At 36.2% G+C, this 14,305-nt stretch overlaps 1 protein-coding gene across 1 annotated transcript in view; it reads left to right on the top strand.

The window, feature by feature from the left end:
* The window catches only part of CDH8 (cadherin 8), a 383,028-nt gene that overhangs the window by 236,820 nt on the left and 131,903 nt on the right, over positions 1-14,305 (top strand). Inside the window, exon 8 of the mRNA XM_025370427.1 lies at positions 4,957-5,093. Coding sequence (XP_025226212.1) covers positions 4,957-5,093 — 137 coding nt within the window. The remainder of the gene's footprint in view (positions 1-4,956; positions 5,094-14,305) is intronic.

Genomic DNA, 14,305 nt, shown 5'->3' with positions numbered 1-14,305 from the left:
AGCATTACCTCATTTAAAGTTCATAAATCATGTTATAATCCCCATTTTACAGATGAGGGATCAGTAATAACAAGATTAAATCACATATATGCTAGTAATGAGACTAAGATGAGAACTCAGGCTAACAGACTGAGGACCCGTGTTTTTTTTGTGAGGAGACTATGAGTATGTGAGCAGCCTATGGACTAAGACTCTCCTGGCAGCCTAAAGAAACACACAGAAATCCAGGTCATGTCTTCAAGCAGCAGAGCAGAGTTTGTGAGAAAATGAAGGTGGATTTAAAGTTTATCTGTAGGCCTATAAAGAACTTGGGAGATGGAAGCTTTTATTCTTTGGCTTTCAGGGAAGGTCTAAATTCTTATCATCTTATTCAGTAAATCATCTTTACTTGGACATTGTATTTTAATATTAGATGTCTAAGATATGTTCAAATCAGTATATTCCAAAACGAGAAAAATAATCACTTGTTATACTCTGTTTTATAGTCCATTTGGGCTTCTATACAATATGCAAAATACAAAATAGACTGGATGGCTTATAAACCATATAGAAAATAATTTCTTCTGTTGGTGGGAATATGAATTAATTCAACCATTGTGGAAGGCAGTGTGGTGATTCCTCAGTTACCTAGAGACAGAAATAGCATTTGACCCAGCCATTCCATTACTGGGTATATACCCAAAAGAATATAAATCATTCTGTTATAAAGACACATGCATGCATAGGTTAATTGCAGCACTATTCACAATACCAAAGAGATGGAATCACCTGAAATGCCCATCAACAATAGACTGGATAAGGAAAATGTGGCACACATCTACCATGGAATACTATGTAGCCATAAAAAAGAATGAGATCATGTCCTTTGCAGAGACATGGATGGAGCTGGAGGCCATTATCCTTAGCAAACTAATTCAGGAACATAAATCCAAATACCACATGTTCTCACTTATAACAGGGAACTAAATGATGAGACATATGGACACATAAAGCGGAACACTGGGGCTGGCTAGAGGGAAGAGGGAGAGGATCAGAAAAAATAACCAATGGATACTAGGCTTAAGACCTGGCTGGTGAAATAATCTGTACAATAAACCCCCATGACACACGTTTACCTATGTAACAAACCTGCACATCCTGCACATGTAACTCTGAACTTAAAATAAAGTTAAAACAAAGAAATGAATTAATCGAAATTCTGAAGGTTGGGAAGTCCAAGATTAGCATGCCAGTGTGATCGGATTCTGGTAAGGGCCCGCTTCTGGGTTGCAGACAATCAACTTCTCACTGTGTCCTCACAATGGAGGAAGGGGGCTTGCTAGATCCCTGGGGTCTTTTTTATAAGGGAACTAATTTCATTTGTGAGGGCTTCACATCCTAATCACCTCCTGAAAGGCCCACCTTCTAACGCGATCACCTTGGGAGTTAGGATTCAACATACGTATTTTGGGAAGCACACAAACATTCAAATAATAGAATGTTGTGTCTCAGTTTGGAGTTCAGAAAATTGAGTACATGTGTAGGCATTCAAGGATGTCACCATGATACAAATGATATGAGAGCCCTTCACACTGTGTCACAGTGTCAGCACACACATGTTGGTGAAGTGTGCCACACCTATCATCTCATGTGATCTTCACAGCAATCTTGTTAGCCAGGGACTATTACTATCCCCATTTTATGCATGAATAAGATAAGCCCTTTATGTGGTTGGTATATACATGGACTTCACAATGACTCAGATGTGAGTATTCATTCTGGTTCCGCTGTTTTAACAGTTGTGTTACCTAAAATGTCCTAGTCTCTAAGAGTTTTATTTTTCTGTTATTCATTATATAAGAAACCAAGAAAAGAAGGGTGGGAGAAGGAAAAGGAATCTAGCACTGTGCTTGGTACAAATTTGGTGTTTCATGGATGCTTGTTGACCAAAACGTTGAGTCAGAATTTTTGTGCTGTTTAGTCATTCTTGGGAGCTGTTATCATAAAGTCTACTAGGCAATAAAATGTGTGAAATTTCTATAGAAGCAGTAGGAGTTTTCCAAAATAGTTGAGGTAGACTTTAAAGTGAATTTTAAACCAAGTCATTTATTTCCCATCAAGTTCCTTCTATTGTGTAATCTGGTAATATTATGACATTCCTACCTCTGATCTCACTAAAGGGCTGTATTTATAGACTATTTTATAAATTCCTGTGACTCACCCCATAAAGTCTGTCATGAGCTGGAACTTTAAAAAATGAGAAAAATATCTCTGCCTTTGTTAGAGTTATAGGAGTTAAATAACACACTTCTTTTTTTTTAAGTTTTCTGCCATTTATAAATTGCTAAGGAAGGGGCATTCTTTGCTACCTTCTAAATAGGGAAGTTTATTAATACATCATTTCATGAGAGATGAAGATGATGACGATGATGATGAGCCTATTTTTAGTACATACTAAGTGCCAGAGATTGATTTAAGCTTTGTTTTTAGTCTTCACAACTGTTTCTGGGATATAAATAATTCTTATTTCACCAGCAAATAAATTGAGGCTCAGTGAATTTACTAATTATCCCAGAAACAGCAATACATAAGTAATAGAGATATAATTTGCTCCAAATCTGAGTTCTGCATGACACGTATCTGAATAAGGGATTAACAAACAGCAACATTTTTTTTTTATGCCAACTTCCAAATACCCTGTTGTTGCTCCCATTGCTTCCTTGGGGCTAGAAATTCTAGGCAATTACTGGACAGCAACCAAATAGCCATGGAATGTGTTTCTGATTTGGGATTCATGAGTATCAGTGATTAGACTGATTCTTGTTTACTGTGGCCTCTGGGAAATTGGTTGACGCATGGATGTGTGAAATATCGGCAGTGAGATAATAAAATTACTAGAACCAGAAATGCCTGCAAAGTTTATTTATGAATATAATGCAGAAAGTGATAATTAATCCTCTGGACATTTTTTAGCTCTTTTAAGAGTCAGAGTGTACATGATATCTGAAGCAAAACACATGTCTGTTTAGTTATTTTACAGTTAAACTTGGAATATCATTGGTTGAATCAACCATCATTATTCCCCAGGAAAACGGCTTTTGGTCTTCTTTCCATAATACAACACATTTAAACACTTTGCAGTAAACACATCCTCATGTTCAGGATTTTGTTGAAAGCACTGTTAATTCACCTGTCTCTCAGTTCTTAAATTCTCTCTGAATTTCTCCAGTATCCTGGGGATTGGGGATGGGAGTGATTTGTAGATACCTAGTGTATAGGTACAAGTCAGTGTCTTAGTTTTTATTTGTAGTTAAGTCATTACTAAATGGGCAGTTATTATGTCATTTTATTATAATTTTTTTCAAATGATTTCTCAATACACAATTGTCAATAAAATTAAATCATTTTAACTATTATTCCAAATCTTTTAATTATGCTTTTCTTTGGCGGGCAGGATTTAACAAGAAGGTCTTTTTACAATGGCCTTTGAATCTAGTATAAATGATATGCATACCTTCTCTAGTGAAAAAGAAATAGCTAAAAGGAGAAGGAAAAATCCGTTCATATATCTATCTATACCTATCCAACTATCTAACTAGTAACTTGCTGTATAGGTTATTTATCTTGCCATCTTTATAGGTAGGTATAGATATAAATTGGTAGATGCATATTCATATACATACATATAAAATGTTTTCAATGAACTCTACTAAAATGTTAACTGCAAAATTATAGTGGAGGATTATGGAAAATTTACTTTTTTATTTTCTTATAACGGCATAGTCTTATTTTTTGTCATATAATAAGTATCTATAAAGAACATGTATAAGAAATATGCTCAGTGTTAACTGGCATGGACCATGCTTCAAATTTGAGTTTAATGAGTATCAGTGAATAGAGAGATTTCATGTGCACTTCCTAAGCCATTCACTCAATCATGAAGGCCTTCTTCAGTCTTTCTTCCTGAAATGCAATTGCATACATCTTTCTTTGGGCCTCCATCCTATCCTGTTTTAGTGCATCACTGCTTATTTATGGGCCAATCTTTCTAAGTCTGCCTTGTAGTCTTTAAAACGTAAAGATTATTGGGTCCAGCATTCCATAGCCAGGAAACTAATCTTGGTGTATAAAAAAGGTATTAATAAATGTCATGAGAAAATAATTTCTTTTCTTTGTCTTGATACTACCCTGATACTTAGTGGTCCTGAGAAGCAGTTTGCTCTAGACACCACACATCTCACGTATTTTCTTATCTGAATGAGTTTGCTTGATAAAAGAACTACTAATATGTCCGTTTGAAATTCTTAATTTAGTAGACTGTAGTGTTTAAATATGTTAAAATATAGATTCTAACTTTTAAAAAACATTAACTATAGAATAAACAACTATTTAAAAACAACCATGGAATCAACAACTATCCAATTTCTATGGACTGAGATTAATAGAAAACCTAAATACACACTTAAAATGAAAACAAAACAAAACAAAACAACCACCGCCACCAACAAAATGAAATCCCATAAATTCAGTACAGTCAAATGAAAGTTTAACAAAATACATATTTTATTTGAATGGACATACGTAACATGTTGCCTAGTGCCATCCTGCTTTGGGCTTGAATTCATTGTTTTATATGATATTTCGTGGCAACTGCTAATTATCATAAGCTGTCCAATAAATGTGATGGATTGTCCAATTAACTCTTCATCAGCATCCATTTTTGAAGATGCTATCTATTGAAACTGATGGCAGTTTATGACCTACATGTTGCTTATGTAGCTAATTGCTCCTTGGACAATAATTATTAAGTTTCTTGTGCCTCATTCAGTCATTTTGTTTTATACATTATGATGCCACTGAGTTTCCCAATTCATTTGACTTCACAACTATGGCTCTCCAAGGATTACTAAAGGTCTGCTGTGGAATGTATGGATCATATAAACATTGAAGTAGATTACAGATGTGTCTGTTTTGTAGGTTTTCCATCGACCGGCACACTGACCTGGAGAGGCAGTTCAACATTAACGCAGACGATGGGAAGATAACGCTGGCAACACCACTTGACAGAGAATTAAGTGTATGGCACAACATAACAATCATTGCTACTGAGATTAGTAAGTGCCTGGGTTTGTTCATTTCTTCCTTGTGTGACTGAGTTCAATTTATGCCTATTAATAACGTGATAAGCAGCCCCTGTTTCTGTTAGATACCTTGCCATTGGAACTTAGTTTATTGTTCCCAAGGAGCCTTTGAATGTATCATCTCAACACAAAATAACTTACACCGTGGTGAACTACTGAAATGTTTCAGGATATGTGAGAAGGAAACATTCTTATATCCGTTATTCAGCCATTAAAAACACTGTTTTGCATTTTAAAGTAAAAGGAAAAGATTTAGTATAAAACAGTGGATAGCTGGGCACGGTGGCTCACGCCTGTAATCCCAGCACTTTGGGAGGCCGAGGCAGGTGGATCATGAGGTCAAGGAGTTCGAGACCTTCCTGGCTAACACGGTGAAACCCCTTCTCTACTAAAAATACAGAAAAATTAAGTCAGCGTGGTGGCGGGTGCCTGTAGTCCCAGCTACTCGGGAGGTTTAGGCAGGAGAATGGCATGAACCAGGGAAGCGGAGCTTGAAGTGAGCTGAGATTGCACCACTGCACTCCAGCCTGGGCGACAGAGCAAGACTCTGTCTCAGAAAAATAAAAAAAAAAGTATGTAAAAAAAGTCAAGAACTGTACATTATAATTTAAATAAATGGACACACATATACATATAGTATAGTACATACAGTATAGAAACAATTACATATTTAAATCATACATATGCACACATACATGTGGAAAATATAGATGGAAGCTTTATCAATATTATTTTGGGTAGGAGAGATTATAGATAATATTTTGTTTTGTTTTTTACAATCTAATGTATTTTACACAGTAATCATGGAATGTTTAAAATTATACCAATATAAATTCAATGTAATCTTTTTCATAAATTTTGTGAAAACATTTGAGTTATTTTATTATAGGGGAGGAGAGTCTAGGGTTGTTAAAATAACATGTTAATCTTTTTATTTTATTTTTTTTCTTCTTTGCACTTGATAAAACTATGATGGAGTCTCTAAACAATAGCTATATGGTGAAATTTGGTGCCACACTGTCTTTGAGAGCTTACATCTACTTTATCAACTTTCGTCACACAAAAATATGGAAAAGGGACGTGATGTTCATTTTACTTCCTAGCAAAATACATGTTTCTTATCATCCGAATATCTTCTTTTTATAAAGGACTGGATGAGTCCTTCGAAGTTGTACACAAATTCAGAGACAATAAATTCCAAGAGAGTTGGGGTAAAAGGAATTTGAAAAAGAAAATAAAAATCAATGTTAAGAAAGATTCATGGGCACACATACCATATAGAGAAATATAGATGATAATTATAGGAAATGTGCCCTAAAATCCACTCTACTCTCTGGCAGCTAATGTGAAAACAGGGGAAATATTTCTGTGAAAAATGATTAATTTATTTGTATTAAAAAAAGAGTAATCCGTGTGTTCAGGAGACAAACATTTTTTTTTTTTCTGGTTTTGTGATGTGAGGAAAATGTCCTCTACCAAGCCTTATAAAAAGAACTCTTGTGTGAAACAGTGAAAATTCAAGAGCGAAGAATGTTTGTTTCTTATAGCAGCCTTGAGTGCAGTCAGAGAACACGAAGTCAAGTTGATATGTAGTTTCCACGCTACCAAACTCTGGCTCTGGATAGAGACAGAGCTTTGGAAACTTTGGTGTTTTTCCTGCCTTAGGAGTAGTATTTTCTTCCCTAGTGTCTTAACCTGATGGTAGTTTCCCCTTGTAGCATGAAGAGAAGAAGCAAATAAAGCATGCCATCTGGTGATTTTGGTTTATTAGAAGTGTCAACCTCATTTAGAAAGATGTAGACATAATTTTTTTAATAATTTACCTTGTTGAAGCCTGATTATCACCTTAAGCTTCTCAGAAAAGCTGTATCTATTTATATGATTTAAGGCTTTATAAAAAACTCAAAAAAACAGTCTTCTTTAATGTGTATAGTCAGTAACTACTTTTAAAGAATTTTCTCGTATACTGAAAACACAATCTAGTAGAGTTAAACTTAATTGATGTTACCTTTGAGATAGATCTCTCTTTCTGTTGCGCAGGCACCATCATAGCTTACTCCACCCTCTATCTCCTGGGCTCAAGTGATCCTCCTGCTTTAGACTCCCCAGTGTCTAGGTCTACAGGCACAAGCCACCATGCCTGGCTAATTATTGTTTTTTCTTTCTGGAGAAACAGGGTCTCAGTATGTTGCCCAGGCTAGTCTCGAGCACCTCACCTCAACTGATCCTCCTGCTGGGATTATAAACATGATCCACACACAAGGCCTATGCCACCTTTTAAAAATGAGATAGATCCCTTTACTTAAATATCCATCAAGGTTTATCAGTTATCAGCAAAATGTGCTCAAAGCAATGAATACACAGAGCATTTGCTTAAGAAACATTTCAGGACAATCCAGAAACAAAGTCCTCATTTTTGAGAAATCCTAGACAAGAAAGACAGATAGCAAAACAGCTGCTTCAGGGCATTGAACTGTTAGCTGCAGGGTGACAAGGCTACCAAGCTAAGTCGGGGAAGATGTTCATTTGCTCATTCATTCAATAATTATTTATTAAGTCTTTACTATTGCTAAGCACTCATCTAGTGACTGAGGATATAGCAGGGAGTAAAGTAGGCATAAATCCTGCTCCTCTTGGAGTTTTCTTTCTGGTGGCACCTGGGACTACCTGCATATCAAAGGGTAAATTGGAACCTGCTGATAGATGCATAAAGAAAGGCAGAGAGGTAAGAAAGAAGATGATGAATGTTGAGAGTTCAAGCAATTCCACATTGATGCTGTGAAAATAAATGCAGCTACTGACCTCCTTCAATGAGGATATGATATTAAAAATTACTTCAAAATACCTATGAAAAAATCAAGACTTTTTGTATATTAGTAAAATTACTAGTTAAGATTTTTAAGCGGTATTAATATTATTATTATAAACACAGTATAACCAAATAACTGAAAATATAAAACGTAGATGAGATAAAATTTTCTGAATGTTTTTAGAGAAGTGATTCAATCATGTCTCAGATTCAGGTTTACAGTTGGCTCCATATGGAGAACGAACACAGTGTACCTGTGCTCGTATGCTGAGCCTCAGCTTGCTCAGGAACCACAGAGAATTTAAAATATGTGCCCAAACATACATTGATTCCGTTCAAATCAGTGTTGATGGGAGTTGTCTCACTTTTTCTTTTTTCTTTTTGTCAGAGATTGAAAACTAAACAAACCACACAGGTGCATTTTGGCCAAGAAACAAGCTTAATTCATGTTAAACATCTTAAGAAATGTTAGACTCTAAGCTTAAAAATCTGTCTGAATTTTTGCAGATTTCTTTCTTAGAACAAACAAGGGTGAGAATACAAAAGAGAGCTTTAAATTTTAGCTGTGAACTACTAGCTGGGGTGGCATAAATTTGAAAACTTTAAGTGTACAATTAAGCCACCTTTGTTCTTGATCACAAAGGGAAGTAGAAATCATAAGATCACAGAGAAATTTAAAAAATGGAAATTACTATGAACATAGCTTAGAAACTTGTTTTGACTTGGTTTGATTATTTAGCCCATCATATGATGTTTATCTTCCAAAGCCACACACCATGTCTTGGGGGAAAAAAAAATATTAAAGGGAGATTTATAGAATTCATCTGAGAGGAATATTTAAAACCATTCAGAAGAACAGAACCCCATAGGGGGAGGTTCTAATAATGATAAAGAAATAGTCATTCCAGGGAGAACGATTTAAAATGACTCTCAGAATGCTATCTCATCAGACAAAAGATTTAAACAAATGAAATTAGGCTAAAAAGTGGATTTTAGCGAAGTCCATCTGTTATCTCTTAATGAGAATGGAGATGTCATTCTTTATCCTCTTGTGTCAGATTCACTTAACTGAGGCTGAGATGCTTCACTGTGTTTATTACCCAAGTATTTCAGTGGTAGTAGATCTAACTTGTCATCATGATCAACTGGCACATCTTATCACTTGAGCTGGCAGGTGGATGTCCATGTGCTAACAAGAGATTAGGCTTGTATAGTATATCTCTGCTAACTGTCTCTGCTAGTAGCAAGCCCATTCCCTGAAACTACAGTGCATGGCTGCTGTTTACCATGATAATGAAGTTTTAAGGTAAATGTAGCTGAATAATGAAAACAATGAGAAAATAAACTGAAAAAGCCCTTAAATGCATTTAATTCTCATAATGTTTGCTGAAAAGTGACTACTATTATTATAAGCATTTACCAGGCAAAGAAACTCAGATACATGTTTCAAAATTTCATAAATTTCAAAATTTCATAGTAGGCAAGGATGGGAGTGGAGGTACAGGATCAGACCTTTGTTTAACTGCAGAATATATATTCTTAAACACCGTCCACAGAAACTTCACTTCTATCTTCTTTCCTCTTTATCTTCTTGCTCAATTTTAGCTTCTGATACTGCTACATCATTTCCTGAATCAAGTGAATGAAACCATTTTTCTGTGCAAAGCAAAAGGCTAGGGCAAGGACAAGGGTGCGGTGAAGGAATGAACAAGCATGCAGTTTATTACGGAGAGTAAGAATATTGCCTAATAAACAGCAGAGCTTTGGAACTTCTAAAACCAGAATCCAAGTCCTATTTTATAGATTAGGAAACTGAAGAACATAGAATAGAGAACACAGCATAGTACATTTTAGGAGACTGTTTTTCAAAGCAGACCATTGATTAGAATTGCTTAGAAAATTGTCTGAAACAAACAAATAAAAAATAGTCCAAACTTCATTTGAAACCTATTAAATTAGAATCTCAAGAGAGAGTTTCAGGAATTTACTTCTCACAACTTCTTCCTTGTTTCCCTCACCATGCACATACACATACACACACACCCACACCGCCCCCCCCACACACACAAATATACGATCATTAAAATTTGACAATACTGCAAAGAGAGGCAAAGAAAGATGAAGCATTATTGGTTTGTTTGGTCTTTTTTAAAAGAATTTTCCCATGCTGACTATAACCATAGGACAGTAAAGAATCGCGAGACTCCGTCTCAAAAAAAAAAAAAAAAAAATACTGAGAATGTGGGAATCAATTTGCTTAGAACAGACTCTCTGCAGGGATATTGTAGATGCACTGAATGCTCGTTTTAAAGTGTCCTTCACAGAGAACGTGATAGTGTGGAATGGAAAGTTGCAAAGCTCTCTGACACTCTGTACCTGGAAGCAGGCAATTGGCATGGCATTTGCAGAAAGTACATGACTATTGGTTACCTGAAAGTATTTCAAAGCAGGAAGCATATAATTGCCCATTAAATTAATCTCTTTGAGTTAGTGATCATGCATTGCTCTGGCCCACTACAGCGGGCTGCACACATTATTGCAAATGAAGCTTTTCGATAATGATGGTTAAATCTCCCAGGGAAAACACTAGTTTTATAGCACTTAAGGATTGTTTTTTCCTGGCATGGGGCCCAGTTGCCAGAATAATTGCTTTGTCCAACCCAGGCTACTTAGAAAAACATATATCTTTATAGGCAGTTCATTGTTTAGAGGAATCTTGGGTTCTGGAGTTGGATGGAGTTGGAGTCCTTGCCACATTTTGATCATATAACCTTGGGTACATTATTTCTTATTTTACTCTCAGTTTCCTCATCTGTGAATGGAAATGATTATTCTTTAAACTTGTGGGTATAGTGAGAATTGAAATAAAAATGTTAGTACTATGTCTCTTAGCAAATAATTTACCTACAATCTTAAGAAAGTGATGGAGACATGGTGTATGTTCTTATGGTTAACACAGCCCTTAAGCTGGGCTTTGAATCACGGTTTCATTTAAAATTATTTATTTAATTTTTTGTCTGTTCCCCTTCCCCTTTCCACAACAAAATAGTTGGTAATTATGGCCTGTGTGTTGCTTCTAGGTGCAGTTATGTTTCTGCATTGCATAGCCAATATGTTTGTTCATTGACCTTCTTCTTGCCCTTGGCTGAGGCATGGTAGATTGATCAATGGCTAAGAAACGGCCCTCATAATGAGGCAGGCACATGCTTACTAAAGACTTTAGATTTTATATCAAGATTGTGCTTAATATATATCCATCTCTCTCTATTGCCTATGACATAGAGCGAGAGCTCCATAAAGATCAATAGCCATTCCCTTGTGCGGGGTGAAGTGGTGACAGTTGCAGAGAAGCTATTATTGAGTTAGATAACACTCATGGAACAGAAGAGGTGATAAGAGCCTAAAGTGGGCAGTGAAATTTAGGTACAGAGGTGGTTAAGGGACTGCTAAATATCACACAGGTTGCAGCAGTAAGACTGATAAGCCTGTCTGGGAATACAGTCATGTGACAAGTTCCTATCTAGGTCCCTCACTTTAGATAGGCATGCAGGCAGTCTAAGCTGGACATCATTGTTCTTAGCAAAGAGAAACACAGCGAAGGAAAGTGAAAACTAAAATATGAGAAAGCGAAAGGGAAGCTACAGGTTCCTGGGGAGGGAATCAGAATCCAAAGCATGATTTCCTACAGGGAAGAATGGGGGTCCATATCCTTCCAAGTCCAAAGAAATAAGTGATGCAGGCACAAAATGGATGTAATTCTGCGCATAGCCCATGTCAGTGTTATTCTAATCGTTGTGACTCTCTGGCTATCCCTGCGACGTAGGTAGCAGTAGGCTTGACTTGGGAATTTCTCCCTGATTTTTACTTTGTTCTGCAACCATTCTACTAATTTTCTCCTACCACCTCTTCCTTTCATCTTTCCTGCCCTTGTTCCTTCTAGTTTACTTAGAAAAAACATGTGGATTGAGAATGGAGGAACAGATTTTAGCCAGGCATTCCTTTAGGATGTCAGTGTGATTAATAGCCTCCCAGTCCCAAGCTAAAAAATAAGAGTAGATAAGAGGACTTCTATACCTACGTCTTGCCCTTATCACTCTTTATAAACCACCCTCTCCAAAGCCACAACAGTAACTCTTACTGTCAACAATTATAGACAAAATATAGAAAGAAGGTAGGCAGAAAAGAAAACATGAATGCTAGCTTTTCAGGTGCAAGTTGCTGCTAACTGGCCACTCATAGCAAATGGTCATCTCCACGTTTGGAGTACCAGATAAAAGGAGGTAGGGAAAACCCTAGATATCTGAACAGATTTTTAAAGATAGGATAATATTGGGTTGATTTAACCCTCAGGCTTTGGTTTTCTTTAGGGATGGAGAAGTCATTAGGACTTGGAGGAGAAAATGAAGTTATCAGTCCAGCAGTTGAAGGGAAAAAGATAGTGGTTAAGTATCCAGGCTGGTAAATCTGTTTACTAGGTGAGAATCATTGCTTTTTCACTTATCCATGCTGTTGTTAAGCTACTCAACTTCTTCTGTGGTGGCTTAGTTTTGATATCTATAAAATGAGTAATGCATTTTTTAAACTTTTGTTTTAAGTTCAGGGGTGCATGTGCAGGTTTGTAACTTAAGTGAACTTGTGTCCTGGGGGTTTGTTGTACAGATTATTTCGTCACTGTAGTATTAAGCCTAGTACAATGGGGAATGTGTTGGTGCACCTTTAGAAATGTGTGATGAAGAGCAAATATATTTAAGTGCTATAATCTTGCCTAACTTAAGGCAAACTTGATAATAATGTCAATGCTAATATCAATTTTATCATATTAATCATAATATGAACTCAATTCTATCATTATTGTATAATTAAAAAGAATTTGCCAAAAAGTGACCATGTTTGTCATCAAGCAAAACTATCCAACTTAATCCAAAATCTCTCAAATTGTTTGTTCAAGAATGTATCATTTTGGGATTATTTGAGGGACATAATTTTCCTCAATTATGTATATACAATAGGAGCATCTTCTTTCCTCTGTCAGTCCCAAGTATCTTGGCCAGGTTGGCAACTTTAAAAACTCTTTCCTCATCCAAAATCAAGGTCATAGGCATTGTTCTATAACAACTTTTTTATAGCAATAGAAGTTATTAGTTAAGGACATAAACTGTTGAGTTATAGTAGAGGTTATTAGTCAGGGACATAAGCTATGAAGTCAAATTGCCCCAGCGAAAACACTGGGTCGAACATACGTTAAATGTGTGACTTAAATAGCTTATCCAATCTCTGTAAGTCTCAATGGCTATATTTGAAGTTTGTTATGGAGTTAAATGAGATAACACAGGCAAAGTGCATAAACAGAGCCTAGCTTATGGTAAGGACTCGATAATATTCTTTGTGTTTTCTCTTTCATCCCCCTGCCTTCCCTTTTCTATCCTCCCCTCTATCCTCTTTCAGGTGAAACCTGGTGCTTGCCAACTTTTACATGCCTTATCATCTCAGTCCTATGTCTAAAAGATTGTATTTGTCATTCATTTTCTTCCTCTATTCAAACCACTTGGGCTTAGAGAGAAAGAGGGCTCAAATAGTCATATGGAGATGGTAATATGTATTAATTCACTTTTGCTACGTATTACATCATGACACAATTTGGTGGCTTAACCTAATGTTTTTCTTCTGGTTCTCTGGAGCAGCTGGGCAGTTCTTTTGGTTTGAACTGATTTTGGTACTCTTTCTGGTCAGCTGATGGCTTATATGGGACTGGAAGTCAATCTTGGCCTCATATGTTTATATGGTGGGCTGTTTAGTCCAGGATGTCTTAGCAGACAGCTTGTCTCTCATCCTCTAGCAGGCTAGCTTAGCTTTTTAATTATGTTCTCAATGTTACACGAAGCAGCACAGCAACAGGAAGCCCCATTGAGTAAGCACTTTACAAGCCTTTATTTGCATCCTGTTTGATAATAGTTCATTGACCAAAACAAGCCACATGATCAAGAGCAGATACAAGAGCTAGAGAAGTGTCATCTCTTGAGGAGAGGAGTTAGAAATAATATGGCCATTTTTTTTTTCTTATTAATAATATACTTCAGACTGGGAGGCTGAATCTCAGTATGTAGGACTGAGGGATGTTGAATTGTAGTTTCCACATAATTACTCTCCTGCCTTCTTTCCAGAATCTTCTTCTCAGGATAATGCATGCATAGTCAAAATCCTTTGCTCCAACCCCTTATTTATTTGGCCAAAAGGATTGAACACAATATTTCTCTTTTTATTATTTTGTCTTCATTTTTATTTTATTTTTTATTTATTTCTTTAAAATTAGAGATGGGGTCTCCCAATTTTGGTCAGGCTGGTGTCAAACTCCTGGGCTCAAGCAATTCAGCTGCTT

The sequence above is a fragment of the Theropithecus gelada genome, chromosome 20 (assembly GCF_003255815.1).
Source record: "Theropithecus gelada isolate Dixy chromosome 20, Tgel_1.0, whole genome shotgun sequence".
Classification (NCBI taxonomy): Eukaryota; Metazoa; Chordata; class Mammalia; order Primates; family Cercopithecidae; genus Theropithecus; species Theropithecus gelada.
This window is presented reverse-complemented; position numbering and strand designations above follow the sequence as displayed.